This window comes from Sinocyclocheilus rhinocerous, unplaced genomic scaffold, assembly GCF_001515625.1.
Source record: "Sinocyclocheilus rhinocerous isolate Xijiao unplaced genomic scaffold, SAMN03320098_v1.1 scaffold2725, whole genome shotgun sequence".
NCBI lineage: Eukaryota > Metazoa > Chordata > Actinopteri > Cypriniformes > Cyprinidae > Sinocyclocheilus > Sinocyclocheilus rhinocerous.
This window is the reverse complement of record NW_015635048.1, coordinates 124,013-151,570: the sequence shown is the minus strand read 5'-3', so window position 1 is coordinate 151,570 and position 27,558 is coordinate 124,013. Positions and strand designations below refer to the sequence as shown.

At 39.8% G+C, this 27,558-nt stretch overlaps 1 protein-coding gene across 1 annotated transcript in view; it reads right to left on the bottom strand.

Moving 5' to 3' along the window:
- The window catches only part of LOC107746453 (ankyrin-3-like), a 125,251-nt gene that overhangs the window by 2,886 nt on the left and 94,807 nt on the right, over positions 1-27,558 (bottom strand). The window contains exons 28-46 of the mRNA XM_016560672.1: positions 27,217-27,441; positions 23,125-23,279; positions 22,470-22,681; positions 20,318-20,525; positions 18,779-18,875; positions 18,399-18,627; positions 18,110-18,235; positions 17,691-17,813; positions 17,241-17,267; positions 16,577-16,658; positions 8,373-15,473; positions 7,569-7,643; positions 7,135-7,266; positions 6,354-6,497; positions 2,769-3,462; positions 2,440-2,665; positions 1,283-1,369; positions 472-555; positions 208-345 (exon numbers count right to left, since the gene is read on the bottom strand). Coding sequence (XP_016416158.1) covers positions 208-345; positions 472-555; positions 1,283-1,369; positions 2,440-2,665; positions 2,769-3,462; positions 6,354-6,497; positions 7,135-7,266; positions 7,569-7,643; positions 8,373-15,473; positions 16,577-16,658; positions 17,241-17,267; positions 17,691-17,813; positions 18,110-18,235; positions 18,399-18,627; positions 18,779-18,875; positions 20,318-20,525; positions 22,470-22,681; positions 23,125-23,279; positions 27,217-27,441 — 10,165 coding nt within the window. The remainder of the gene's footprint in view (positions 1-207; positions 346-471; positions 556-1,282; positions 1,370-2,439; positions 2,666-2,768; positions 3,463-6,353; positions 6,498-7,134; positions 7,267-7,568; positions 7,644-8,372; positions 15,474-16,576; positions 16,659-17,240; positions 17,268-17,690; positions 17,814-18,109; positions 18,236-18,398; positions 18,628-18,778; positions 18,876-20,317; positions 20,526-22,469; positions 22,682-23,124; positions 23,280-27,216; positions 27,442-27,558) is intronic.

Here is a 27,558-nt window from a genome sequence, read left to right as displayed (position 1 = left end):
GCAACATTAAAATTGTGCGGCCACACAGCTAGAGGGAACACATATCAGTCCACAGACGTTTTTCGCTCAGTTTTCCATTAATAAAGCCACTTCAAATCAAAATCAGAAAACTTGGGTTAGATTTCAGATACAGCAGGCTGTTCTGAAATGTTCTGCACACTGCAGGCCCGCACTAGCACTAGCATCAGCACCGCACACGAATCCAACCTCAGTGTGCTCTCTGTGGGGCCCGGGGCCCCCCTGTTCCTGCTGCTCGGCCCTATTGGCCTGCCGGGAACGCTTCCCACGCTTTCTCCCGCCTTTCTCTTCCACACCAGCTGTGCGACGCACCACTTTACGGATGACCTAAGAGAAGGGGGTAAAGTCACGTCTCATGGTAATGGTTTAAACCCACACGGGGCAGAAGGGAAGGGAAAAGACGTGGTAAAATGAGGAGACTGTGACGTTGCTAGGGATGGGCATGGACATTACTTTTCTGGTGACCATGTTTCCATCTTCATCTGTGTACTGCTCCTCTGTCACAGTCTCAACAGGGATGTTTCTGGCCTGATCACCCTACAGAGGTGGGATGCACGATGAAACATCAGATCTTTTACTTTGTTTTAAAGTTTAGATCACACACACACACACACACACACAAACACAAACATGAAAAAGTAAAAAAAGAAAAATAATAAGTGCTTTCATCAGATCTTTTTTGGTTTGAGACAAGACAAAGTTTTCAAGCCAAACGTGCTGATGACAACGGCTGAATGTATTTAGTCATTAAAAAAAACATACAAATTAATTGTTAAATCCAACACAGCAGGCAAAAAAAGGAAAAAGCAGAAGCTGAGTGTCTTATACATCTTTCAAATGACATGCCAAAAACATAACTCTTTAAATTAATCCAGTAATTATTGACTTGATTTTTTATAATACACAGTAGTAGTGATGGGCCATTTTTTTATACAGTCAATGTTTGTATAATTTAGTTAAATTAAAACCAAATCTGTAAAATTAGTATTAGTATTACTACTAATAATAATAATAGTATTAGTAGTGATGCTAACCTTAACAAGCATCTTTAATTAATCAAAGATAGGGGAAGGAGAAAAAATAGCGGAGAATAACAAAACATAAAAAAAGAAAAATAGATCACGCTAGAAAAATACACTCCAAAAATCACAGCAACGTCTTCATGAAAAGTGGCAGTGTGCTAATCACTTCATTCCCTCTTAGCACACGCAAAGTCTGTGGCACACAAACCGGCCCAAATCTACAAAAGTACCACTCACAGTACCTTCAGAATCACTCTCCGCCGATACACTCTGGTGGTGACAGTTTCTTCCTCATCAGAGCTGGATTCATTATCTCTACGAGCTTCCTGCTAGAGTCAGGTCAGCACATTACAGCAGTGCATGAGCCATCAAACTCATATGCAGTGCTTCAGACCTTCAACTAATGTTCTTGAAGTCACAAATCTTCACTGTGCTCAAGAATTGAGCATTGATAATAATTATTTCTTTCAATGGAGAATGTAATCACATTTACATTCGCAGTTGTAATCAATCTAAGGTTAGATAGCTATAAGAAAAAAGTAACATTCTTCATCTGTCGAGGTATACGTGATGCATTTGAAGCATAATCAAGTACTTCAAGGATTAAATACAATACATGTCACGTCTTTTGTTAAACTTAGATTTGCTTATTGCTCATCTTTGTTGTAGCTTGAGACTTGAGACTTGAGAAGACATGGTGACATTTGCAGTAAATTACTATAGCGCGAAAGTTTGAGTACAATGGAACTTTTACAAAGGAAGAGCCCAAAAGAAATGGCGGACTCCCTGGGCAGTGAATTTAGGGTGCTTTTACACCTGTAGATCGATTGCTTTGTTCTGAAACAGGGATTAAAATTATTACAATGTTGCTTTTTATTCTTGGTGCGGTTCGCTTTCACACGGCAAAGTTTGTTAATACAAGTCACGCGCGAGTAAACTGTTGTCTCATTGGTGGCAAAGACGTGCTCACCCACAGACATTCACAGGTTCATTTTGAAGTATTAGCAAAACAACAAAACTAATGCTTTTCACGGAACTTACGTAATTACCCATTATACATTGTGATATAGCCTGGTTCGTTGGTCCGTTAGATCGGATTGCTTTCTCACTACAACCGAACCGCTCCAGAGTTCGTTTTCAAACTAGCTGTTTTGGCACGGATCCGAGCGCGATTGCCGTGTTCACATATGCCCAAACGAACCGAGCTAAGGGGGGAAACGCGCCAGGTTCCGAAACAACGAGCCAGGTGTGAAAGCACCCTTAGTTCTGAACAAGGGAGAAGATAGAGAGACCCTGAGCCATGTGAGTACATGCTTGGTTAAAAACTTGGTTTATCTATCTTAGAAAATCTACAGGGCATTGTTGTTCAACTTTTAAGGTCTCTCAAAGAAAATTTTACCTGGACTTTAGGCTCGGAAATGTCCTCCCTCCTGTTGTTTGGTCCTCTGTCCTCTAGAGCCTCACTGCTTACTTCTTCTTGTCCCGAGTCTTTCCTAGCTTTGCCCTTTGGTTTGCTGGAAGACTCACTCGCGTCTGGTGACAAGCGAACTTGGGCTTGGAGCTCTGGATGTTCCCCATTTTGCCTCTCAGTTTGCACTCCAGGTGTTGATGACATTAGTTCTTGGCTGTGGAGGCATCGAAGTTTGAAATACATTACTTGATTGATACCTAACCTGCTGAGCTTGTGGAATAAGAAAACAGTTTGTTGGTAGAGGTCACTGTTCTTACCTGGACTCTCTTTGCCCTTGTGTTTCAGGATTCAGTCCTTGGCCCAAAGTTGCCGTCTTCCCGTTTGTACCGGACGTCTCACTCTGCAGACCTGAAACTGAAGACATGTCTTTTTCTGCCAGCTGCACTTGAGAGAGGATCGCTTGCAGCCTCTCCTCAGTCATCTCCTCATCCTCTGAGCCTTCCTCCAACTTAATGTTCTCCAAGAGAGACTTTATCTTCTCTTGGGTCATCTCTTCATCTTCTTCGTCAAACCCAGACTTGCCACTCTCTCCAGGAGCTTCGCTGGCTGAAACACAAATGGGAAGCTTAGGTTGGACTTCCTTCTGCTCTTTTACTGGACTGTTTGGGAAGACATGTGATTCTTTTGAGGTTCCCTCACTGTCACGTTGTTCCGAGTTGGCTGCTGATTCTTTGCTGACACCAAAATCATCTCCAGCTGACCCATCCTCTTGGCTAACAGACTCTCGGCCTCCAATAGAGGTGTCCTCCGCCATGACGGTAGGCGGCTTGGTATCTGCAGACACTGGGCTACTAGTGTTTGGCAAGGACAGTTCACTGGGTCTAACAAGGGCACTAGAGGGGAACTTTAGCCTAATGTCCTCGCTAAAGAAATCATCTTGACGCAGAGGGGTAGGGGGCTCATAGGACAGCTCTGAGGGACTCTTGAGCTCCAGCTCAATGTTGTGGTAACCTGAGTGATACAACACAGTGAGATGGAGGCGAACACCACTTGTGCACAATGTCACAGCAACAGATGTTATGACAGAGGCCTTTGAAAATGTCATGGAGGTTCATGTTGATGTTAAGGTGGCATTCTGAATTGAATAAGTCCTAACTTGATGGCTTTAAAGGAATATTCTGGGTTATTTGCAGAAGTTAGAGAAGTCCCACCTTAAAAATTAGATAACTTCACAACTCAAATAACAAACATTTGCACAGAATTTAAGTGCTTTAGCAAAAATACAAGCTTTATATTTCAGCTTTATAACCTTCTGGCACACTTGCCCCATCATCTTGCCTCTTAGACTCCCATTGTAAGTGGATTACTTTTGAGGAAAAGTCATTTTCTGTGGTAGTCAAAAGGATACCACAGATGATCAATAGCAGGTAAGTTAACCCAGAATACTCCATTACAAATATACCATTAAGGTAAGCAACATATAGTATAATTAGTATAGTTACAGTATCTGAAAGTGTAGTTCACCATGTAATTTTCAAAGGCAGATAATTACAACACTAAATATAAAGTTCAGGAACAGTGGGGTCTTGACGTAAATGGAAGAAGATGGGTGATGATGATGGTGAGGAAAAGGACTGTTTGGTCAACACTTTAAGGTTAGGAGATACAAATGATGTAGATGAAGTAGGGGCAGTAGAAACTGTCATGGACACCAGGTTACAGAAAAATGGAGCAAGACAAGATGTTGCAGATATGGTGTTAAAAACATGAGATGTATCAGGATGATGTTGCTATATGAAGATAAGAATGCAGTGTTAATAAGAGCGAGTTACCATAGCATGAGTGAAGAGCTGTAGCAAGAGCTAGCACTAATTTACTCCACCAAAGACAGAGCAACTACGCTAAACAGTGCTACACCACTGTGCTTTGAAATGAGGCAAAAGTGTTGCTATGAAAGAAGTTGGTAGGCAGTGGAGAAGCAGCTGGTCTGGATTTGCAGCAGAAGCACTCTATCAGGAAGGTTCAGAGGATTCTGGGATACTGGAGGATCAGGCAGCTTGACAGCAAGCAGACATTCCATAGTAGCCAGAGCCATGCTATTGATATTGCTTCCAAACTACTGAGTTACTGTTAGCACTACACAGAGAGAAACATTAAGGCTATCATGCTGTAAAAGCAGGTTGAATACTATTATGTTTTCATGTATGTTTAACATCTCAGAAAAAATCAGAAGAGAAAACAGAGTAGAGCACTATTGCCATTGCTAATAGCTACAGTAGTTGGTATACTTTGGAGAGGATACTTTGTATACACATAAACATAATATTTGTCTTAATATGGTATGAACCAAATCTTAAACCCATCAGATCCAGCACACAAAGCAGAATATAAAGCCTTAAAGGGGTCATATAATGTTGCTAAAAAGAACATTATTTTGTGTATTTGGTGTAATGAAATGTGTTTATGCGGTTTAAGGTTAAAAAAACATATGTGGTTTAAGGTTAAAAAAACACATTATTTTCCACATATTGTACATTATTGTTTCTGCTCTATGCCCCGCCTTTCTGAAACACGTCGATTTTTACAAAGCTCATCGGTCTGAAAAGCGAGGCGTGCTCTGATTGGCCAGCTGTGTGGGGACATAATTACGGATCATAATTACTTATACTGTCTTTTTACGCATTGCGTTGCATCGCATCGCGCCGCGTAAACATAAAACCATGTCTGCATTTGTGATCGGAGAAATGACAAACAACAAGCGCTACTCTACACTGCTCAAAACTCACGTTTGAATCATCAGTGGCAAATTCTTTAAATATAAAAAACGTACTTACAGTCTGTGAGTCAGAACAGCCGGCATTGTAGTCTACTCTTCCAGGATCAGGAAACAGTCCTCCATAAAATGCGCTGGACACATCTGAATATTTGGGTTGAACTGTTCTGGAACAGTGTTGTAAATACAACTTAACCACTGATTTCTAGTCGTGTCCTCTTTTGGAAGGCCAAACAAAGTAGTTTCACTTTCACAACGAAACACACAGCGGGCTTGAGAACAGGCTAGAGTGAGCGGCGGCCAGCAACAATACTACAGCGAGAATATAAGTTACGCCTTCTTTCTTTGCGTGAACGTTTGGGCGGCGTTATGCAAATCTTCTCACATCGTGACGTAGACATGTGGGGTGTGTTAGAACGAGCCGTTTTAGGTAGGCGTGGTTGACTCTTAAATTTTATAAAGACTATCTCTTTGGATTTGAGACTTTAGTCTTTGCAACTTTACAGATCTTCTTTATGCACCAAGAGCTTGTAACACTCCAAAGAGAAAGGAAAAATTGAAATCGCATCATATGACCTCTTTAACAGATATTTCAGTAGAGCACTATATATGGCTATTGTAGTTCTGGAATTTGGCAAATAATTTTAATTCCTACAAAAGCATGTATCATCAGTTAACAATATCAAATATGAAAGGTTTATTCATAATCAATGGTGAAAACCAATGTTTTTTTTTTACTTGTGGATCCCAACTGTTGCTCCATATAAATTTATTGTAATTTCCACTATTATTAAGATGGGGTTAAGTTTTGATTCAGCATTAGCTTAAGTCATATACTATATAGATGCATGCTATAATGCTTTCATACAAACATACAATCATAATAATTCAATATTTATGATTACACTGATCCCTGACTGGTCCAACACCAGGCTGGGAAATAGCAGTGTTGATAACTGGCGAACCTAACTGATTAGAAAAGATTGAGATTTAAACTTAAACTTGAGTTTAAGTTTATACTGGGTTTGAATTTAGAGCAATAAGTGTTTTGCCATGACGGTTCTATGAATCTACAGATTTGTGAGAGACATAGAAAAGTAGAGTTCAGGTAGATGGGGCTAAACTTTACCATCAGCCTGCTCCTGGGAAACTGCGCTATCATCTGCAAAACATCTTGTGCCTGAAATGTTACCATAGTCAAATATCGGCCCTTCCAGCAATGTCACAATATCCAGCCGATTGAGCTTAGTCAGGACTGCAGTTAAGGCATCCGCTAAAAGGAAAAAAGAAAAGATATTCATGATTGCACATATTAGCTGAACAATAAATTTAGCCTTTAAAGGTGCTGTATGTAGGATTGACACCGAGTGGTTGAACTACATATTGCAGTCCAAATTCAAAATATTGGAGAGGGGTTTTTTCACCCGGCCCCTCCTCCTCAGACTTGACGCACACGCAGGTTGCCAGATTGACGACACCAACAGGAACGAGCGCACTTGACGATGAATGAAATGAAATACGCTGTGTTTTCCGCCAACTGGCACCCCGAGGTGACGAAATACAATTGGGTAAACTGGCAGTGGGCGGGTTTCACAAACCAAAACAGAGACCGACATTCCAGCCCGGAATGCATATTTTCAATGGAGAATAACTGACTGTAGCATTGCTTTTCAGATAAACAAGTATGTTAACTTAGCATGTTTCTTAAATATCTGCAAACATATTATGGTATTTTTATGCTTTAGTAGAGTCAAAAACTTACATACAGCACCTTTAAGTTATTTCTGTTATAATGGCTGAGAATATGATTTGGATACAGAAGTCTGTCCCTGCCCAAACCCCACCCACCTTTCTCCTCTCCGTATGATTCACCCTTATTCAGAAAATATGTAGTGCATAGGCACACTTACTTGTAGCGTTTTTACCATCTCGGCTAACCCATTTCTTTAATAGCATGAAACTCTGAGCTGTCAATGAGTTGGGGTTTTCCACACGGATTTGATTTATCTCATCAACCGAAAATTCCATTTCCCTGGCCAGCTCTGCAACACATTAAAAATAGATTAACGACTCCTCCCTCTTTACCACTCCCCCCATACACATGTGCGCAGTACTGCAGTGACTGCAGATGGCACACCCTACTGTTCACAGCAGCACCGATGCTTTGAGAAACAACAAGAAGTAACGCAAAGCCATATGAGCAAAAAAATTCTAATAATTAAAAAAAAGTAAAATGTGACATTATTTTCACATATGACATTATTACAGCGATATAAACATATAGGGTATATTTGTGCTAAGGTGTAATGCAACACTTTGTCCTCTAGGTGGTGTCATTTCTTACCAGTCCAACTCAGGCCAAGATGATCCGCCACAATTGCCATACGTACATCTGTTCTTTCACAGGGGCTCTGAGGGCCTGAGAGCAGAAGATGGAAAGTCATGAAAATCTTTAAAACATAATATTCAGAGAAGTTAGAAAAGTAATAAATCAGACTACCCTTTTCTGATCTAGTCAAGATAATTAAAAGTGTGGGGGAGATTTTTGCATATTTTAGCTACAACAAAATGAGTCCATATCCATATAACAGGTGAGGGGAGATTGATCAGAAAAGAGTTGCAAAAATATTTTGATATATTCAGTTATCTTGTTAGTTTTAAGAGGTTAGATTTGTAAAGAATGCATCTAATCAATCTAATTGGAAATGTTTAAACCTTCTGACAGTATACTCTTACCAGAAACACAACAAATAAATCACAAAAAAGACACGATTCAAATGTCTCTACAGCTACAGCAGAGGGTCAAATGTGAATTCACAGTATCAAATGAAACTAAACATGCGGCATCTTTGGTGCTGTGCTAGGACTGTGTGTCTGCGTGGGCTCACGAGATCTATAGGCTTCCTTAGCACCTTACACAAACTAGGAACCAATAAAAATGGCCAGCAACCCACTCACACTGGCATGCTACAGTAAAACTGACTATCCATAGAAAGAGATCTGAAAACAGGTTTAGAGACCAGCACACAAGTACACAAAGAGAGAGAAAATGACAAATGACAGAGATGACATCTACAGTCAGGTCACACCACAGGCAATCACAACGGCTCATGCAACTAAGATCATACGAGTGTAAAGTTTTACAAACTATGCTTGATCTCCACGCCGGGGGCCACTTGAGGCCCAGCACCCTGACTGCCTTCACCTCCATCAGTCCTCCTACTCCTCCTCCTCCTGTCTCTGCCGGACTGCTCAACCTGTGATCTCACGTCTCTAGCAGACCTGGATGTACTGGAGGGTTGCGACGCTTCTGATAAAGATGTGTTCCTTGATGTGCTGCTTTGTTCATCCTTATCATATGCCTGCATCTTTTTCTCTTCACTGGAAAGGCAGTCCACAAGCTTTACTGCACTACTAGGTTTTGAAGTACTAGAACTTTTGCCAACCTCACATGGGGGCTCCTGATCACATTTACTGCCTGATCTACTCACTGGACCGGGTTTTGATCTTTTGTTGGTGGTTATCGTTTTGGTTGGCTGTGCTTTACCTTTCTGTTTGGCTATTGTGGTGGTCCTACATTTCCCAATTGGTGAGGAACTAACATTTTTGACCTTCATCATTGGGATTCTAGATTTAGGCTTCACATCTGGGAATGGATCTAATCGATTCCTGGCTACTGGTCTAATCTTCTGAATTGGTCTCGAAGATATTAGATCTTTTTTACAACCCAGTGGTGGATGAGGTGCTCTCACTGGCAACCTAGACTTTGGTGGCTTTCTTGTAATGTCTTTGCATTGGGAGATTACATCATTATTCTTTGTACTGCCATCCCTGAAAGTACCAGTGTCCTTTCTGACTGAATCTTCACATGGGTTTATTAATTGAACTGAGCAAAGATCAGACATTAACAGCTGTTCGGTTTGTATGCCGCTTTGTAGCAAGCAGTGTGTTCCAGCATTTAAGGCCTCAAGATTAGAATTATTACTGCAGTTTCTGGAATTACTGGAAGTTGTCTGGAGGTATGTTTGTGGCTCTGTCGATGAGTCTGTCCTCTGATTGTACTTGCTTGTTCTATAGGTGTCTGGTCCTACTTGATGTGCAGTTTCTGGTGTTTGACCTTGTGAACTATCCGAGTCTACACAAACAAAATCTCTCCTCTCAATGTTGGAAGATTTGAGTCCTACCTTAAAAGACGAACATAAAGAACTGACTTCTGAATAGGGGGGAGGCTCCATGTCATTAGATGTGTCTGAGTGGTCAGTGCATATCTGAATGATATTGTATGATATAACCGTGTTGTCCTCCATCTTAACTTGTGCTCTCTCAACTATCTGTGGATTTGAGGTGACTGCATTTAGTTTTCTGACCCCATCCCCTATCCTCCCTCCTAATGTATGCTCACCGATCTGAAAAAATTGCAGCCTCTCTTCAACAAAATCCCGCTTGCTCATGTCAATCGCACCACTGCGGGTCATCTCAAACATCTTCCCTTCGTGGAAAGGGAAAGGGTTTGGCTCACTAGTTGGTGTGCTTTCATCGGTTGGAGTTCTTGCAGGAGTTGTGTCAGGGGTTGTTGCCGTAGACTTGTCATCTACTGCTAGCCCAAACGGCGTGGGCTCATCATCTTTAATTCTAGCGTCCACTACTTCATCTTCTCCTCCCTTGCTTGACCAAGGATCAAAGCCTTTTGTTGCAACAGTTTTGAAAGGAGTATTAAACTCCTCATCTAGCTTGTAACTAAAGTAAGTGTCTGACAATCCTTGATCAGATTGTTTTCCATCCTTTTCACTGTCCTTTCCATTCCTTTTGTTTGAGGGATCAGTCTTAGCTTTGGTCTTTTTGTAATCCTCAGCTGGTGATTCTTCATGAATTACTTCAAGTTTACTTTGGCAACGGTCACTTGGTCTAGACATATTATCTGATGCCCAAATATCCTTTCTGTTTTCATTGGGAAATCCAAATGGTTTGGCAATAGGTTCACTTAAGCCGTCATCCTCATCTTGAAGTTCATATCCATCAAGAGAGTCAATCTCAGTGGCATCAGTGTCATGAGAGAACTCTGCCGTTGTCGCTATTGAGCAATCTGTGATGGACTGATCATTGCCATTTTGTTCATAATCATAATCTTCTGCTTTTCCATTACCATTTTCCCCTTGTTCTTTATCGTTCCCATTCTTGTCAGGTTTTTTGGATGGGCTTTTCTTCAAATCTTTGTCCTCATCAATCTTAAAGGTATATTTCTTTATTGGAATAGGTTTAAAGACAGATTCCTCCTCCTCACTTGAATCGCTATCATTAGCTCCTGGGGGCACAGGAGATGGAGGCTGGACTCTTATTATAGGTTCAGCAAGATGTTTATCATGCTCCTCTTGGAGATTTACTTCCATCAATTCAGTCTCAGCCTCTGAGGAAGGCGTCGACCCTTTTTTCTCAGGCTGTGAGGAATAAGAATCCAAGGGTGGTGGAGGAGGAAACTCTATATATGCAACTCTTTTGTCTTTTGTCTCCTGGCCAGTTTCGTGCTTACCATTGGCTCCTTTTTCTGGTCCAGATTCTTTCAAATTAATAGCTTTGCCTTGCTCACTATTTTCTGACTCCTCTGAAACCTCAGCTATTGGGCTTGCAATACCTGGCATAAATGCAATAAATGGATCAGGGGTTCTCGAGGTGAGATCATAGCTGACCTCTTCTGAGCTTGGTGTCTCTGGAGTCATAGGACTTTTGCCAGAGCTATCGATAAAAGAGAACTGTTCTAAAGTGTCATCATCTGGGCTGCCTTGAGGAGATGTGGGCTGTTTCTGTTTAACTGCATAAATTGTTCGACTTTCTGAGCTAACCATCTTTTTGAATGTTCCATTGGTTCCTCCTCCTCCCATTTCTTTGTCAGACTGTTTCCCTACTTGAACACTTACATAGATTGGTAAAGTTTTAAGCCCTTTGAAACTTTCTCTTGTTGTAACGGTGGATATTTTTTCGACCGAACTAGTGTCACTTAGACCACTTGTTGTTCTACTTTTAGCAGAGACTTCTTCAGACTTATTTGTTGCAGCTTCCTCTCTCTGTAACTCTGAACGGCCCTGAACCCTTGGTTTGGTCAGGGTAGGTATGTGCGATGGGCTCTTTTCAGATAATTTAGTTAATGTGTCTTGATTTGCCTTCTTTGATTGATTATTGTCTGAGGAACCAGGTGATGCTCTCACAGGAATATGAGATTCTGTCTTTTTCTTAAGGGTTTTTATCTGAAAGTCATTCCTATTGATATTATCCTTAGACAATGAAGCTGTTTTAACGTTCTCATTTTTAATGTCACTCTTTAAATACTGCTGCTCTTTAATAACATTAATTGCACTATGCCTGTCTGCAATATTTCCATCTTTCAAATCTTGAGAGCCAACTTTAGTAGAGCTCTCCCGAGTTTTATCAAACTCTTGATCTTTCATTTTCTCAAAACGTGAGGCTCTTTTAACAACAGTATCTGATGTGGTAGATTTTTCAGGTAAACATTTTTCACCCGACTGCTTTGAGACAATAGTACTGCTGCTAATGTGAGGGGTTACTTTACTTTTATCGGTTTCTGTTCGTTTTTTAGGAGGTGGGTGTCCTTCGTCTGTGGAATCAGCTTTTGAGGGTTTGGAACCAGCGTAAAACTGATACACTGGTAATTTACTTTCTGGTAGTTTCTTAACTGGTTGTTTTGACTGTGTTAGAGGCACATTCTGATCCTGTTTCTGCGCTTCTATTTCAAACTTTTGTCGAACAGAACTCACTCTAGAAGTCTTAACTGGGACTGGGGGGCCTGCATCACCTGTCTTTGCCTGCTTAGGATCTTCATGCTGTTTTGGCTTGTCCTCACTGAACTGTGACAGCATATGCCTCTCAGGACTGTTTGGCAGACTTGCACTTGTCCTTTCGTTTGTGCTGCCAAACATCTTCTGTCTGCCTTTGTCCCATTCCTCAGCTGCAGTCTTTTGCTTTTTCTCAGGGCTGCTGCACATTGAGCTCGGCCCTGACCGTGTCTCTCTTGATAATCTTGTCGGTTTCTTTTTCTCAGGGGACTTGAGCTCATCATTTAACTTTTCAGTTTTGTCCCTAAAAAACTGTGAAACCTCACTCAGTTTCTCCTCTGCCTCTTTAATGGTCCGATCTACTCTATCTTCATATATGAGCTTCTCTCTGTTCCTGTCCTGCCTATCCTGGGTGAATCTCATCCACACTGCATGTTTAGGGCTACCGGGTTCTGTGGTATAATGTAATACTGTAACTTTGTCATATTGCTCATCTTGTGGGGGATATTTACCTGATTTGTCTGATGCATCCCTTGCTGACTTTAATTTGGACTCCTTCCTGGGGCCAGCTACTTTTTCTCCATAAACGCCTTCTGCCCCATGTACCTCAGTGGCTACGCTATGCGCCTGGTCTGCCACTGAGTCCTCAGTATCAGAATGTGATATGTCTAATTTTTCTGAGAGCAACATTTTCTCAGCAAACCTGTATGACTCCCCTCTCAACTCAGATAACTCGTCATCATGATACTCAATAGAATGCTGGCTTAGAAGTTTTAAAGCTTTATATGATTCATCTGCAATAAGCTGAGCTGAACTGGGACGAGACTCTTCCTCTTGAGAAACAGGTGTATTGACTCTGGATGTGTCTAAGAAGGACGGCAGTGATTCCTCAGCAGTAAGTTCCTCCTCATCTTGAAGAATCTCATAATCACCATCAACCCTTTCAACAAGCTCTTTGAGACCTCGGTCACTCCTGCATATAAACTCTGGATGCTTTTTAGTCTCTCTGATTATAACTTCTGTCGGGTCAGTTGTGTTGCCCTTTTCTATGTGCACCTCAATAATTCTCTCAACTTTTGGTTTTTTGTCCTTTTCGAGGAACCGTGGTGACAATTCATCTCCTTTAATGGCATCTTGGCCAGCTTTGGGCTCAAATAAACTGGCAAATTCTTTGGAAGGGTCTCTTCCAGACTGAAAAGCTTTCATTAAGTCTCGGACTGACATTGTTTCTTCAATCCTGTCAGAGCCAGCATCTTTCAGTTGAGGTTTGTGGTAGACCATTCGAGTTGTAGTGGTGATATGAGTTTCTTCTTTGACGCAGGCCAGTTCCTCAGAGCTGGCTTTCATCTGCAAGGCTTTTACCTTATCTTTGATCGAGCTAACTGCTGGCTCAGGCTCAAGCGGAGGCTTCAAAGCTGCTGCCTCATCCATTAGTGGCTCACAGACCTCCTCAGGATGTTCATAGCTCCTGATGACGTGAAGAACCTCAGTTCTGGTTTCTGTTATGACAGGGGGGATAGGCACATCTGTGAAGGGGGGTTTGGGCCCTGTGCTCTCTGCACTTTGAGGAGCTGATGGGGTCTTTTCACTTCTGGTTTCAAAACCACTATCTGAGAGGGGACTCTTATCTTGTTCATGGGAAAAGTCATCAGGAGATTCCAGGATAGCATCTGTGCCACTATAGGTGTCTGCTAATTTACTCAAGTCTTTCTCTGAGGGAGAGGTACGCATACCTGTGGGTGGCATTTTGAGCTTGTGCTCCGGTTTCATGGTATGCTTTTGTTTTTCCTCCCCTTCCTTCTTTATTTCATCATACCTGCTCTTTACATCAGCTATTTTTGAAAGGGAACTGGCACCAAGATCATTCATTAAGTAATCAACCACTTTAGCTAAATTGAGATCTTTGTCTGGCACTGACTGTGGCCCGACAGGAAGGGTTGGTTCAAATGTTGGCAGGGAACGCAGGGCACTCTGTCGTGCCTCCTCAATTTCATCTTTGGAGAACTCTTCCCATCCATCTTCTGAGGCCCTGTCTTTACTTGAGCTTTTGGCCTCGCTCAGGACATCTTTTGTGAGAATTTCACTAACTTTGACAAGGTCTTCTTTAACTTTCTCAACCAAACTGAAAGGCTCTTCATCCTCCATCCTGGACTCTTTAGAAACATGCGAATGGAAGCTTTTGGCTGCGGTTGACGAGTCAGTTTGTAAGATTGCGGTCATTCTTATCAGATCTTCCTTCATATCTGCCACATCCTTAAGAATCTCTTGACTGGATGTCAATGTGGGTGCGGTAGCAGCTTTGAGGACTGTTGGGGAAATAAAAAGTGAGGGCTTTGAGGGTTTAATGCGTGATGTTGAGGACTGTGCTTGGGTGTGTGTCTGAGGTGTGATTGTTATTTTTTCTGGGAGTTTCTTCCCCTGGGGTTCAGGGAGCACATTGACCACGGAGAATACCGGAACGGACATGGAAATGGATGATATTGATGTGGTGGTAGTGGCTGGTGATCTAAGGGTATCGTAAACAGAACTTGATAAATTTGATCTTAAAGGTGAAGATACAGATTTTAGTGCACTATAGTTTGACGTTAAGCCAGCAGTAAGTGTTTTCTCAGCCTCACTGAAGGCTGCACCAACACTGGCCGTAGCTGCTTGCGTTGTGGCCTGTATCCGTTCTTGTAAGCTGTAAACCCCTCCTGTAAACAGACGGGAAGATGCAGAGGAGGATGAGGGGTATTTTATCGGTGAAATGGATCCGTTTAACAGGACTGTTTCAGTACTGGATATTGTAGGCTTAGCTGATGAAGAAAGTGATGACAGAATCGTACCCCTAGATGCATCTGTGGTTGTTTTAATAGAGGACAAGCTTGTTATGTTTCGAATGGGAGAGGACGCTGCTATACTTGTGGGGGCCAGGGTGGATTTGAATGATAAAGACGTGTATGTATTTGTGGTTGACTTTATAGAATCAGCTTGCGTCACTGTGGTGAAAGTTCTGTCTAGCATGGATCCAGGTGATGAAATCAAGTTAGCTCTTGAGGACAATGAAGCAGCGAGCCCCTTAATGAACACCGGATCTGTGCCAGATTTACCCGGCGAAGACAGGAGACTGCAGGAAATTTGAACTTGGTTTTGAGGTTGCTGAACCACAGTCTTTATTGGAGATGACATAGATCTGTATGTTCTAATGGGTGATGCTACATCGCTAACTGATTTTGCAGGAGAAGCATTCGATGTTCCTAGGATGGACTTGATTGGAGAAGCAGAGGAAATGGACCACACAGATTTTAGTGGCGAAGCAGATGGCGTGTTGGAAGGTGAACTGGAGAGGGAACCCAGTCCACATTTTGTTTGCCCAGGGACGGTAATAGGAGCAGTCGACCATGCCTGGTAAGATCTTGTTGAAAAGACAGGTTTGTGAGCGTAACCAGCAGGCAGTGTTCTTGTTGTACTTCGTTCAACTGTTTCTTTAAACAGACAAATGAAAATCCAACATAAAGTCAACAAAAAATGGTGGAAAAACAGAGAGACCAGAAGGAAAAAATTGGTCAGTGGTGATCGTCTTATAAGGAGTAGAGCAGCAGTTTTATGATGTGAAATGTAACTGAAGATGAGGATGGTGCCAAAATAAAGATGATCCAAAGAGTTTCATGGCCCACAAAGGGTTCACAAAACAAAAATGAACAAAGCGCATACACACAAAAGTATGACAAAAATTATGAACCACAAAACATAAAATGGCAAGACAAATGCACAGGACCAGAGTAAAACAATTTCACTTTTGACTTTTGATGTGCTAAATTTTCCTGTGACTGACTACCTTCATTTGCTACAGTGCCTTTTATCTGTTTGGTTTAGAAAAAAAATACAGATCCTTCCCAAATCTGTGTATTTTGACAAAAACAGAAGACTCCAAAACAAAAAGCATCCTTGTTCCTATGCTACAGCAAAACATATTATGACAAATGCAGGCTAAATAACTACAATTTAAAGTTCATAATATCACTCACATCATGCAGATCTGAGTAACCTTAGTGACAGGCATTCAGTGCAAACTGTGAAAGCACCCAAGAGAATCTACCTGTGAGTCTTCATGCATTTCCTTCAAAAATGCATTAAATAATTATGCACAATCACAAAGCCAAAAGGAGCAAGACTGGTTGAAAAACAGGAATTAAAAAAAGGAAATGATTTTTTACTTGGATGCCATAGTGCACTCAAGTAAAATGTTATGAAAGTTACAAAATATTATTATTACAAAATATACTTGCTAGTGTGGGTAAAAATGAACTAATAGGGTAAATAACATCTCATAAGCATAGGGCAAGCACGGCACACCAACTGAAATTCCAAATTTTACATGCAAACCAAACTTTACAAAAAACAAAAACAAACAAAAAAACAAGCATGTGGACTCTGTTCATGTATGGTAAAAATGTGCAGATAAAACAATGTTTATGCCAGTTAATATATCATAGATGGTCACAGTAAGTCACATGTTAGCTTAAATCACTTCCAAGAATTTGGTTCTCAATATAAGTTCATATATTAGTGAAAACATCACACTCACTCGTTCCAGGCTCGGTCAGATAGCTGTAGCGCTTACGTAAGGCTAGAGATGCAAAGGTATGACGTCGTTCTGGCTTTTCAGTCTGTAACAACAACAAAAAGAATCCTATCAGTTTTCTCATAATCAACCCTGCTTAAAGTTTAGCTAACTCCCTTATTGTTCTTTCCTTTTGAAAAAGCATTATGACTATAATATAGGAACACTGATTTGGAAAGTTTTTTATAATTTTCTTTATATTACTGTACTCTTTACATTGGGCTGGCCTATATAGTCTCTATTCACATCAAAGGAAATCAATGCTACATTGATTTCCTTCAATTCATTCAAAAGCCAATAAAGCAAAAAGAATAACTACAATCGACTGGGTCAGTGAGATCCTAGGTGCAGATGACCAGTACTTTGTTACGCAATATTAACATATTCGTTTTTCTCCTCTAAATTAAATTTGCTATGCTTTGATATGTGATCCACCTAAGTCTTGACAGTGTAGGCAACAGTACTTGGTGCATGGATGAGTAAAAAAAAATCAGCTTGCAGAAAGTTGCAGCAGCATGCTGTATATGTACTATATGTGTACCCAAGTTAAACCCATCTTAAAATAACAAATAACCCAGAGCTAAAGCAACTAGCACACCACATGGAAATGAGGGGACAGCACTATTACCTCTTCCTCAGGATCTGAATCCACATCCTTTTGGTTCCCAAGATGCATTGCAGAAACAGAGGGGATAACGTAATGAAGAGCAGGGGGAAAGAAACATCAGGATGTGAAAAAGGCGATTGAGAGCACACTAAGTAAAAGTTACCGCAAAGCCACAGTGAAGGAACATAAAGGGGTAAAAAAGAAAAAGAGAAACAAAGCACAGAGCCACAACCACAGAAGCTGTTGAAATAAGCACAAGCCTGTGCACCTTCAGCCAAAGCAAGATCCAAATCAAAAGTGTGATTTGGGTCAGCCACAACAACAACAACTTGAAAAAAGCTTGAAACAGATAAAAGACACACTCAGGCAGTTTGAGCCAAGTTTGACCCTTAATGACTAGGAACACTGCTCTATCTTTCCTGAGTATGAAGATGGCATGATATGACGCAGATGATCAGAGTTCAGCCTTACCTTCTTGAGTCCTGGCAGTGTGATGTTTAAATTACAGATAGCAGTCTGAGCAAGACCCTTGGACGTTTTGGGCTCTCTGAGGAAGGACAAGCGGCCACATGGCTCTTGGCTGCTGTCTCTGACCTGCAGATGACAAACAAATGTTACTGCAAACGAATTAGTTCTTAGGTCTGACTTGCCCAGAATTTGCTGGATAATAGCTTGTAGAGAAGCAGCCCATCTGAAAGCTGGAAAATACACAAGAATGCTAAAGTGAAAAGTCACAACATGCGAGGAGCTACATGTTTCTCATTACCTTCTGATAGCTCAGGGTCTAACAGAAATGTATGCTGATTTTAATAACAAAACAATTTGGCAGGCAGAATGTATTACTAATGTGTCTAATTGTCATGAAAATGCTAGAAGAAAAAACGATCTACCTTCACACAGAACGGCAGTCTGTTTTCTTTGAAAGCATAGAAGTTAAAAACCAGCTGCTGTCCGGCTTTGGTCAGAGGGGCCAAATTGCCATAGCAGTCCACATAGATGGGCTTCCCTTCCAGCACCTTTAAAACAGCCAGCCGTGTCATGCAAACCACATTTTATAAAAATGTTAATGTGCAAAAATCCTAATAATATCTCATAAAATACTAATTTATCTCATAAAATTCTCATTTAAAAATGTCTCATGTAAATAAACAAATAAATAAATAAAAACTAATCATGCACCTCAATGTCTTTGCTTCTGGCCACCTCCTCAAAGTTCTCCTGCTGTTCCAGGGTTTTGTCCACTTTATCGTCTGTCATACAGAAGCACCGCAGGCTGGACTCCACAGGGTCATTCATTTTAGCAAACACTACAAATTTGGCCATGTAGGGCACACAGATGAGCTCTCTGTAGAGCTGGGTGGCCAAACCTACAGTCTCTGGGGTCTGATGGCAGTCTGCAAGCCAAAACCTGGACACAAATTTAACAGTCACAAAGCTGAAAATGTGAGATTTTGATAATACGCCTTAATATTTTCTAGAATTAGATCTGAGGTATTGAAAATTGTTTTAGGCAGGTAAGAGGATTTTATGAGAGAGAAGTTTCTAAGTTGTTCTTGTACCTGGCAGATACGTTTGTGGTGAAGGACACACAGTCATTCATTAAGGTGAGAGGTGTAGTCCCAGTGATGTCCTCCCACTGAGCCGGCGATGTGCCACCTGTCACGAGATGCTTTATTAAGATGATTTCTACATTTTCTTAAGAAAATCTGAGTGCTCAAATAGAGATCAAACAGAGATGCACTGGTTGACCGGCTGTCAATTTGTTGTTTTTGTTTTTTGCAGGTATGTTTTATGTAGCATAGTTTCACAAAGCTAAATTCAGAAACTTCATTTAGTTTTTGTTTTAAATGCCATATTATACAATCTTATTGAAATCAAAAACAACTGATCATACTACATGAATGTAGCATCTTTGTTTGGATTGCTATTAAAATGCAGTGATTTCCTCTAACTTCAAATGGCTAGGCATTTCTGTTTAGGGCCAGTTTGGATTGAAATAGAGCAAATAAACATTTTGTACTCTTTTATTTAAAAAAACTGCAGTTGGTATCGGAATTGGCCTGCTTGCTCGTAAAAAATCTTAATCGGCCATTACAAATTATAATCAGTGCATCCTTAGAGACAAATACTGTAATCGAGAAGTTATGAGTTAAAGCCCGTCCACACCAAGGACTATATCTATAATGCTTACTATAAAGTTTTCAGAATTGTTATAATTCTGTGAGAGATGTCCAAACCACAACTATAACGATAATGACACAGACGAACAATATCATTGGAATCATTTTCTGAACATCGACAACCAATCAGAATCCACCTTTAAAGAGCTTGTTGTAGGAAAATTAATGTTTTATATATATGTCTCCTGGAATGCAACAAAGACATCACACAGTAAAACAGAGAGCCTTTGAAGTCTTTAGTGTGGGTAATTTAATCAGGAAAGACAGAGGGGTTAGTCATAAATAAAGACCTTTGGCCTCACGGGTGTGAAGGCACACAAACACACAGTAAAAACAAATGATCAGAAAGAGCCTTTGAACTCTTTAGTGCAGGAAAGACAGAGAGGTTGTTGACCTCACAGATGTGAAGATAATAAAAGCCCAGGGGGTTAGAAGGACCATTGTTTTTTAAATTTACAGAGAAGGAACCTTGTAAGAAGTGGGGGGTGATAACAGTATATAAGGCTGTCTGGTTTCAGTATGATTTCAGGTCTGTTGTGTTCCAGGGTAGCTGCTGAAACATTATGAACATACCTCTTTAAGGAAAATAAACTTCTTTCCTTAAATATAATTTGATTCCTTGTCTCTTACACTGTGATGCTATTTGTTAATAATTGTTTTTGCCACAACAAGCTCGAGCATTTAAAGCAAGCGATGACATAACTGCTGCGTGCGATTATGACAAACAGAACGATATTGCGTGTTGGTGTGGACGCTAATAAAGTTATCATTTAGTTATCATTCTTCTTGTTGTTATCAGTTGTTATCATCCCTTATTATCAGCAATAGACACCACTATAGTGAAATGGAAGTTTGATAAACTGTTAAAAAGATTTTATATTTTATTATACATCGTTATTCTCTAAAAGTCAATCCTACCAGTTATACTGCAGAGCAGGCGCAGGCTTGGTGTTGGGTCTCCTTTGTAGCCATTCACCACACCCTCTCCAGACAGCGGAGGCACAGGTATGGTCATGGTAATGGGCTTATGGAACTTCCTCCTGCGAGGCTCCACTGTCACTATAGGGCTGAAGGTGGCACGATTTCCTATGATCTTCTTCACAGCTTCATCTGGAACAGGCTGGGCCTGTTAAGAGAAAGCAAGATCATTTAAGTGAAACATCTACACAATGAGATATCAACATTGGCTACCAGAAATCGCTTACTCTGCCTTTAAAGTGTGCAATTTCTGACCGCTAGCATCAGCAAATGGGAAAATCATGCATTCCCAAATAATCCCAAATATGTCCAGTCCTAAACTCCATTGGTTGAGCTAGTGTTATTGTATCAGATTGTGTTAGGATGCTTAAACAATCAATGTTTGATAGAGTCAGAGTGTTACAGTTTTCAAAGGAATCAACCTACAATTGGCTTACAGTACACTTTAATGAAAAAAAAGAAACTTTTTCCATTATAAAAAACCTTTTCTGGAATGGTAAGGTTCCATGGAAGTTAAAGGCTCTTCATGGAACCATAGATGCCGAGATACTGAGACTTGCTACTGCCAATACATCCACTAATCCCTGATTTGAAGTAGCAAAAATGATGCACAACTGCAGTTTGAAATTGAATGCAAGGAAGTAGAATTAAATTGCATTCAAAGAAATTCATATCCTTGTCATTTTTTATTGTTCAACAGTTAGAACTTAATATATCACCGAAGCAATTCAATAATCACCTTGGCAATCTTATGAAGCCATTTCAATCATCCAATCAATCCAATCCTTTAGTTCTGTGGTTCTGTGGCATCATCTTTTGCATAAAATTATATATCATTGTAGGCCTGGGCGATAAAACGGTATCGATATTTATCGACGGTACTCCATCGATAACGATAGAATATTTATTTGATATAGCGCACGATATAGGCACATGCTATGAGTGACGCAGACAGCACACACAAACACGAACATGAGTGCTGTGCCTGCCTGTGATGAGGAGATTGTGAATAAAAAAATCTATATTAGTCAAATTTAAAATAAAAAAAATTGCATTTGAAAGCAAAAATGGTTATGCACGTGGACGTTATGCAAGTTTTTTATGGACAGTTATTTCATTGCACTGACAATTTAATACGCTGCATTGTTTTGCTCATTGCGCCCTCCTGTGGCCTCGGGAGACAAGCCAAAATTTTCCATAAGACTTATTTAATCTGCATATAACACATAAGAAAGAAGATATTTGTTTAAATTTTATTTTGTGTTTGACTGTTAAAACTAAAAAAAATGTTGTTTGTCTCAATAAATTGGGTAAATTAAAAACTAAATAAAAAAAAATTATATTGCGCTTTGTTTTAAAAAAGGTTATGAAAATGTCAATAATTATTGATACCGAATGATATGAAACATTATATCGTTGATACATTTTTTTAGCTATATCGCCCAGCCCTAATATAACATATATGAATAAGCCCCATAGCATACATGATTACCCCGTAGCAGATATATACAGGTGGAGCTGGGGAAGGTGGGGGGTTTCTGAAGCGCGCTGCTACTACTACAGCAAGAACTAGCCAAGTATTTGAATGTTGATCAGCGAGCTCACTGGCTACCGATACAGGAGAGAACCAATTAGCTGTGCCATGTGATAATGATGTAATAATGTCAGACTGAGTTAGACCTATAGGACTGCGCCATCTAGAGTTTCATACCAACGTTTACCGTCCAACCTGACAGAACTGGAGAGGATTTGCAAGGAGGAATGGCAGAGGATCCCCAAGTCCAGGTGTGAAAAACTTGTTGCATCTTTCCCAAAAAGACTCATGGCTGTATTAGATCAAAAGGGTGCTTCTACTAAATACTGAGCATTTTTCAGTTTTTCTTTTTTAATAAATCTGCAAAGATGTCAACAATTCTGTGTTTTTCTGTCAATGTGGGGTGCTGTGTGTACATTAATGAGGAAAAAAATTAACTTAAATGATTTTAGCAAATGGCTGCAATATAACAAAGAGTGAAAAATTTAAGGGGGTCTGAATACTTTCCGTACCCACTGTATATAAAGGAAATTTTGAATTATTTGGTCAGTTGTCTACCTGCAGTCCAACTCTGATCTTCTTGGTGAGCGCACCCTCAGGGAAGGAGGCCTGGACCAGAGGTACTGTCATGCTGGTCAGGACCCCTCCGTCTGGACCCATCTGATTACTCTCCTGTTTAATCCGTGATACCACCGCAAAGTATTGTGGGAAATCCTTTGTGATGATCCGGCAGATACGCTTCTTCTCCAGGTCTGCTGTGTTGTCAAGCTCTGTAGAGTACACAAGTATTATGTGAGATTGATTTCAGGAAGCATTTAAATTACATATTTTACAGAAGCAAACAAAAACTAGTATTTTAAATTTCCTGAAGGAAATGTTAGTGGTGTTTGCCTATGCAAAATTTGGCATCATGATGCTACAGTCTTGCAGTGGTGATAAATGTGTTTCTAAGTTGTTGTAATGAATGTGTAACCCAAATGTTAATTTAATTTCAACACATTTGTGTATGGCACATGCGGTCTCTAAATTGTATTGTCTGTAAATATCTAGGCATTATATCAGACATTGGCCATCCTGCCTTATAGATATTGCCATCACCTCTGAAAAACTCACGTCCGTCGAGCACTAATTAACACTCACTATAGGCTTGTCTGAATCTCATCGTGCACTAGTAAGACCAGTAACAGTGCAAATTTAATAATGATCATTTTACCTTCATCCATGCCATTGAGGAGCTCAATGAGGTCTTCAGATTTGCAGTCATAATGATGCTCTTTCCAGGTCTCACCGTTTTCGCTCCTTAACATAATGAGCTCTCGCTCTTTCCCTCTCATGGACCCAAAATGAGGGATCTCCACAATCACAGGGCTGTGAAAACACATTGCAAGCCTTTATCAGTGGAACCTCTCAGACTAATAAATGCGAGACGACGAGACACACAAATGCTGATGATGACTTTAGTAAATGGCGATGACGAACATTCATGGAACATTAGTGCAAAAGAGGGGCACTTGGCAAATGCATCTGATATTAATACAGGTACACTTTAGTGGTTTCTATTATGAACCCAAGAGGACAGATGCAGAAATGGTTTTATCAATGTTTTAGTTTAGCATAACGTTTTTTTTTTTTTTTACCAAGCGTCACTGCTTCATGCTTTGAAATTAAATCTTTCAAACACCAAGTCAGATGCAAAATAAAGATACACAAAATCCTATTCTTGTTTTTTTATTTTCATTAAAATATCTAACAAGACAAATTCACTTTCAGACAGCATAGTTTATAAAATATATATATTTTTTAAAATCTTGTGATATTTCAACTTGAATACACCGTAACAGTAATAGTGAGATAACATTAAAATAGATGAACAGATGTTTAAGACCAAGACAAGGCTTGATTAAGGAAATTTGTAAATTTGGCAAAAAAAAATGCCATTTTGAAACAAGCAAAACACCTAAATAGAGCAAAACAATTGCCAGTGGGATAAAAATAATTTAAGAATTCTTTAAACAAGCACTACAGTATATCTAGCCAATGGAAATATGAATTGACCATAAAACTAATCAGAAATGCTTATAAAATGATCAAGCATTAAGCAACCTTAGTGCATCTTAAGAAATAATAAGTTCAGAAATTAACTTATGTGGTCTTATTTCAAACATTATATCTAATAATATATTCTTATTTCACAGAGTCATTGCACGGTTTCCAATACAATTCAACTGGTAGAACAGGGTGCTAATAATGCTGAGATCAAGGGTTTAATTCCCAGGAAACACATATGCTGACAGAATGTGCACTTCAGGTCAAATGAGTACATTGAAGTTAATCGGTCTTGGATTATAAGTACAAAACCCATCAAGGTGGATAAAAGTGTGAATGCTATTCATTTCTTTATTTAAGACAATCTTACATTAAGAATTTGCTTCTTATTTTAAGATTAGTCTACATTTGTTTTCCTTATTCAAGATGCCAATGCTCAAAACAAGGTGAATCATTTTAATTGCATAACTGCAGTCTTCACAGTAATTGTTTAATTTTGCAGTTCATTTTTAAGCATTTCTGTCTAGGTTTAAAGTCAATTCATATTATTTGTGGCAACAAATTTATGTTTCTTTTGCATATCCCATTGGCAGGTTCTACTTAAGGAAACTCTTGCTGTATTTTCTATTTAAGTGAGACTTGCTTGAATTAAGATGGGCATTTTCTGCAGTTTGGGGCATTTACTAAAAATGAATTTGTCAACGAAACTATTACAAATGAAATGCGACCTGTTCTGGCCAGTACATTATAGGCCCTATTCTAATATGGAGCAATTAAATCGAATAGCTCATGTTACACAATGGATAAAAACAGTAACATCAGACAAACGTGGAATCATGGAAGAAAACATTTAATGTGTAGACAGAGAAGGTACCATGGAAAATTTCATGCCTGAAGGCCCCAGACTCAGACCCACTAGAACTGTGAGTTAAACAGGGCATATTAGACACTAAAAGGCCTAATCCAAATACAATATAAACTGCTCAAGAATATTCTGAGAGTGACCCTTCACTTAAATAAACACTGATACCTTCTCTAAAACTAAAAGGTCAAATGAAACTCTCTCTTAGCATAAAAACACAGGGCTAAGGCAGCAGCCATGACTGCAGACACTCATGCTCACCAAGCACTGCATAACCAGCCCAAACAGCCAGTATGAGTCACTTTCAGCGATGTGTACATTCACTGAAAGCTAAAAAAAGGAAAAGGTGTAGATGAACGTAAAGGAGGAAACAAAGGAAACATCAGCTATGGCGTCAATAAAAGTAGTAGTTGAAATCAACATGAAGTGCTGTGACTTCACTAAGCACACACTCCTACCCAGAAAATTTTGTTCCCCGTGGCCCGAGCTGCAGGATTCGGCTAATGTAGCTCTCGCTCTCGCTAAGAGGGGGGAGTTTTCGAGGTAGATGGAGTTTACTGAATTATATCCATGCAGCATTTAGAGGAACAAAAAGGAGGAACAGCTTGTCATTCCTGCAGGATGGGAGACTAGCCCTAGCGTTGTAATGTTTTAGTGAGCTATTGCTCACCCTGTACCAAGTACAGCGGCTTGTTCCAAAACCTTGTGAGCTTTCTTGCATCTACCATGCACCCAAAATGACATGAGTAAGTTATTTGGAACACTCACAGGCAACAACTCATATGTACAAACAGGGCCCAGGAGACTCGACTAACAATTTATTTCTGCAGGGTTTGCCATTTAGCCTGCTGTAAATCTAACAGCGTGGTGCTCTAATAAACATAAAATACATCAACACACAAACAATGGGTAAAACAGTACATTTTAATTTGTTTGGATTATTTTTATTGAATACATTTTCTCTAGCTTTGTCCAATGGATTCTGGGATTGTATTCTTCATGAGGAAGGACAGATTTTTGGCCAAAACGTAATAATCTCTGAAGGTAGCAATCTTTCTTTTTTTTTCTAGAACATGCCCAGGACACCTTAAGGCAAGGCACTACAAGCAAAGCTATTTATTTTATTTGATTTGATTATTAGAATTTTTAATGCAATGGTCTATTTTGTGATTTTGCTTCCAAAACATTCTTTCAGACTAATGCAAAGAAAAACTTGTTTTAGTACACTTTATCTGCTTGCATCTTTAGAATTCATTCAACTATGACTCAATATGACTTCAATTTTTTTCTGATGCATTGAGCCGGAAATCTCCAATTCAGTGGCACTCACAAACTTTAGTTTTATTCCTAACTATATTCTGAAGGTTTATAAGGAGGGTTTCATATATCTTTTGTCTTATTTATATAACATTTTATTTCTAAAAATATGGTGATTTTTTTTCTGGCTATTGAAAGTATTTTCTGATTTATAAGAGTGAAAAAAAAAAAGATATCCAAAATCCTGTCTGTAAAAATTCTTTAATATGTCAACAAAATTACATTATCCAGAATACATTATCCAATGTTCAGATTTCTGTTCTGGAAATGTATGCAAATTAATGCCTACATAATTAGATAATGAATCTTTTGCTTATTAAAAAAAATATAAAATCAGAAAGCATAATTCAAAACAATTGTCTTAAAGGTATATTTCACCCCCAAATTAAAATTTCTTAAAAAAAATGTATTTACCCTCAAACTGTTCCAAACCTGTATGAGTTTGTTTCTTCAGCTGAGCACAAAAGAAAACCAGTTGATGGCAGCCACTGAATTCCATAGTAAATTACTGTTTGATTATCTTCTTTTGTGTTCAGCAGAAGAAAGAAACTCATACAGTTTTGGAAGAACTTGAGCATGAGTAAATGACAAAATATAAAAATTTTGGTTGAACTATCCATAGTGCACTGTGGTTAACCAACAGGGGAAAGTATGATGATAGCTATTTAAAAATAAAAATGATTACCCAATTCACCTGTGGTGCCTGGCCTTAAAATGTTGTCTATGTAGCCAGCTCACCAAGTTCTAGAACAGAGCCAATATGTGTCATTTTAAAACACTTATTACTAAAATGGTGGAGCTCTTTCAGCAGTCCTCAAGATATTTACTAGGGAACTTTGATGACCTGCAGGATCCCATTGTAGGAAATAGAGTTAAGGAGAGGGTAAAGTCAAGGTGCTTTACATGTATATTGCTGAGTCAGTGTCACGTAACAGGGCACTGGCATGGTAACAGTGATGGGCAAAGCCGCTCTGTGTCACTGCTGAAACACTTCACCAACACACACTACCAAACACAGATGGTTTCCATGGAAATGATAAGAAAAAGCTGGAGTGAAACAGTCATGAAGGTGAAACCTACCCCAGAAACTGAGCCCCCGCTGGGCCCACCTCCACCAGCCGGCTCGCCAGCCCCTCTCCCTCCACCATGGGCGGCAGGGATGCCAGCTTGTGTCTCTTGACCAGACGGCACGTGATACGTGTTGGCGCGGTGCACTTGCGGGGTGGGATGATGATGCGCATGCCATTGTGGCGACTCCCTCGCATGGAACCGCCGCGGGCGTCCACCATGAAGCTCACCAAAAACCTGTGGAAGGAAAATGATCCAATAAGAGAAGATAAAGAGAGATTCAGCATCTTACAGGCTCTCAGAGATGAATTGTCCCATGCTGTGACAAAAACACACTCACAAACAAATTTCAGA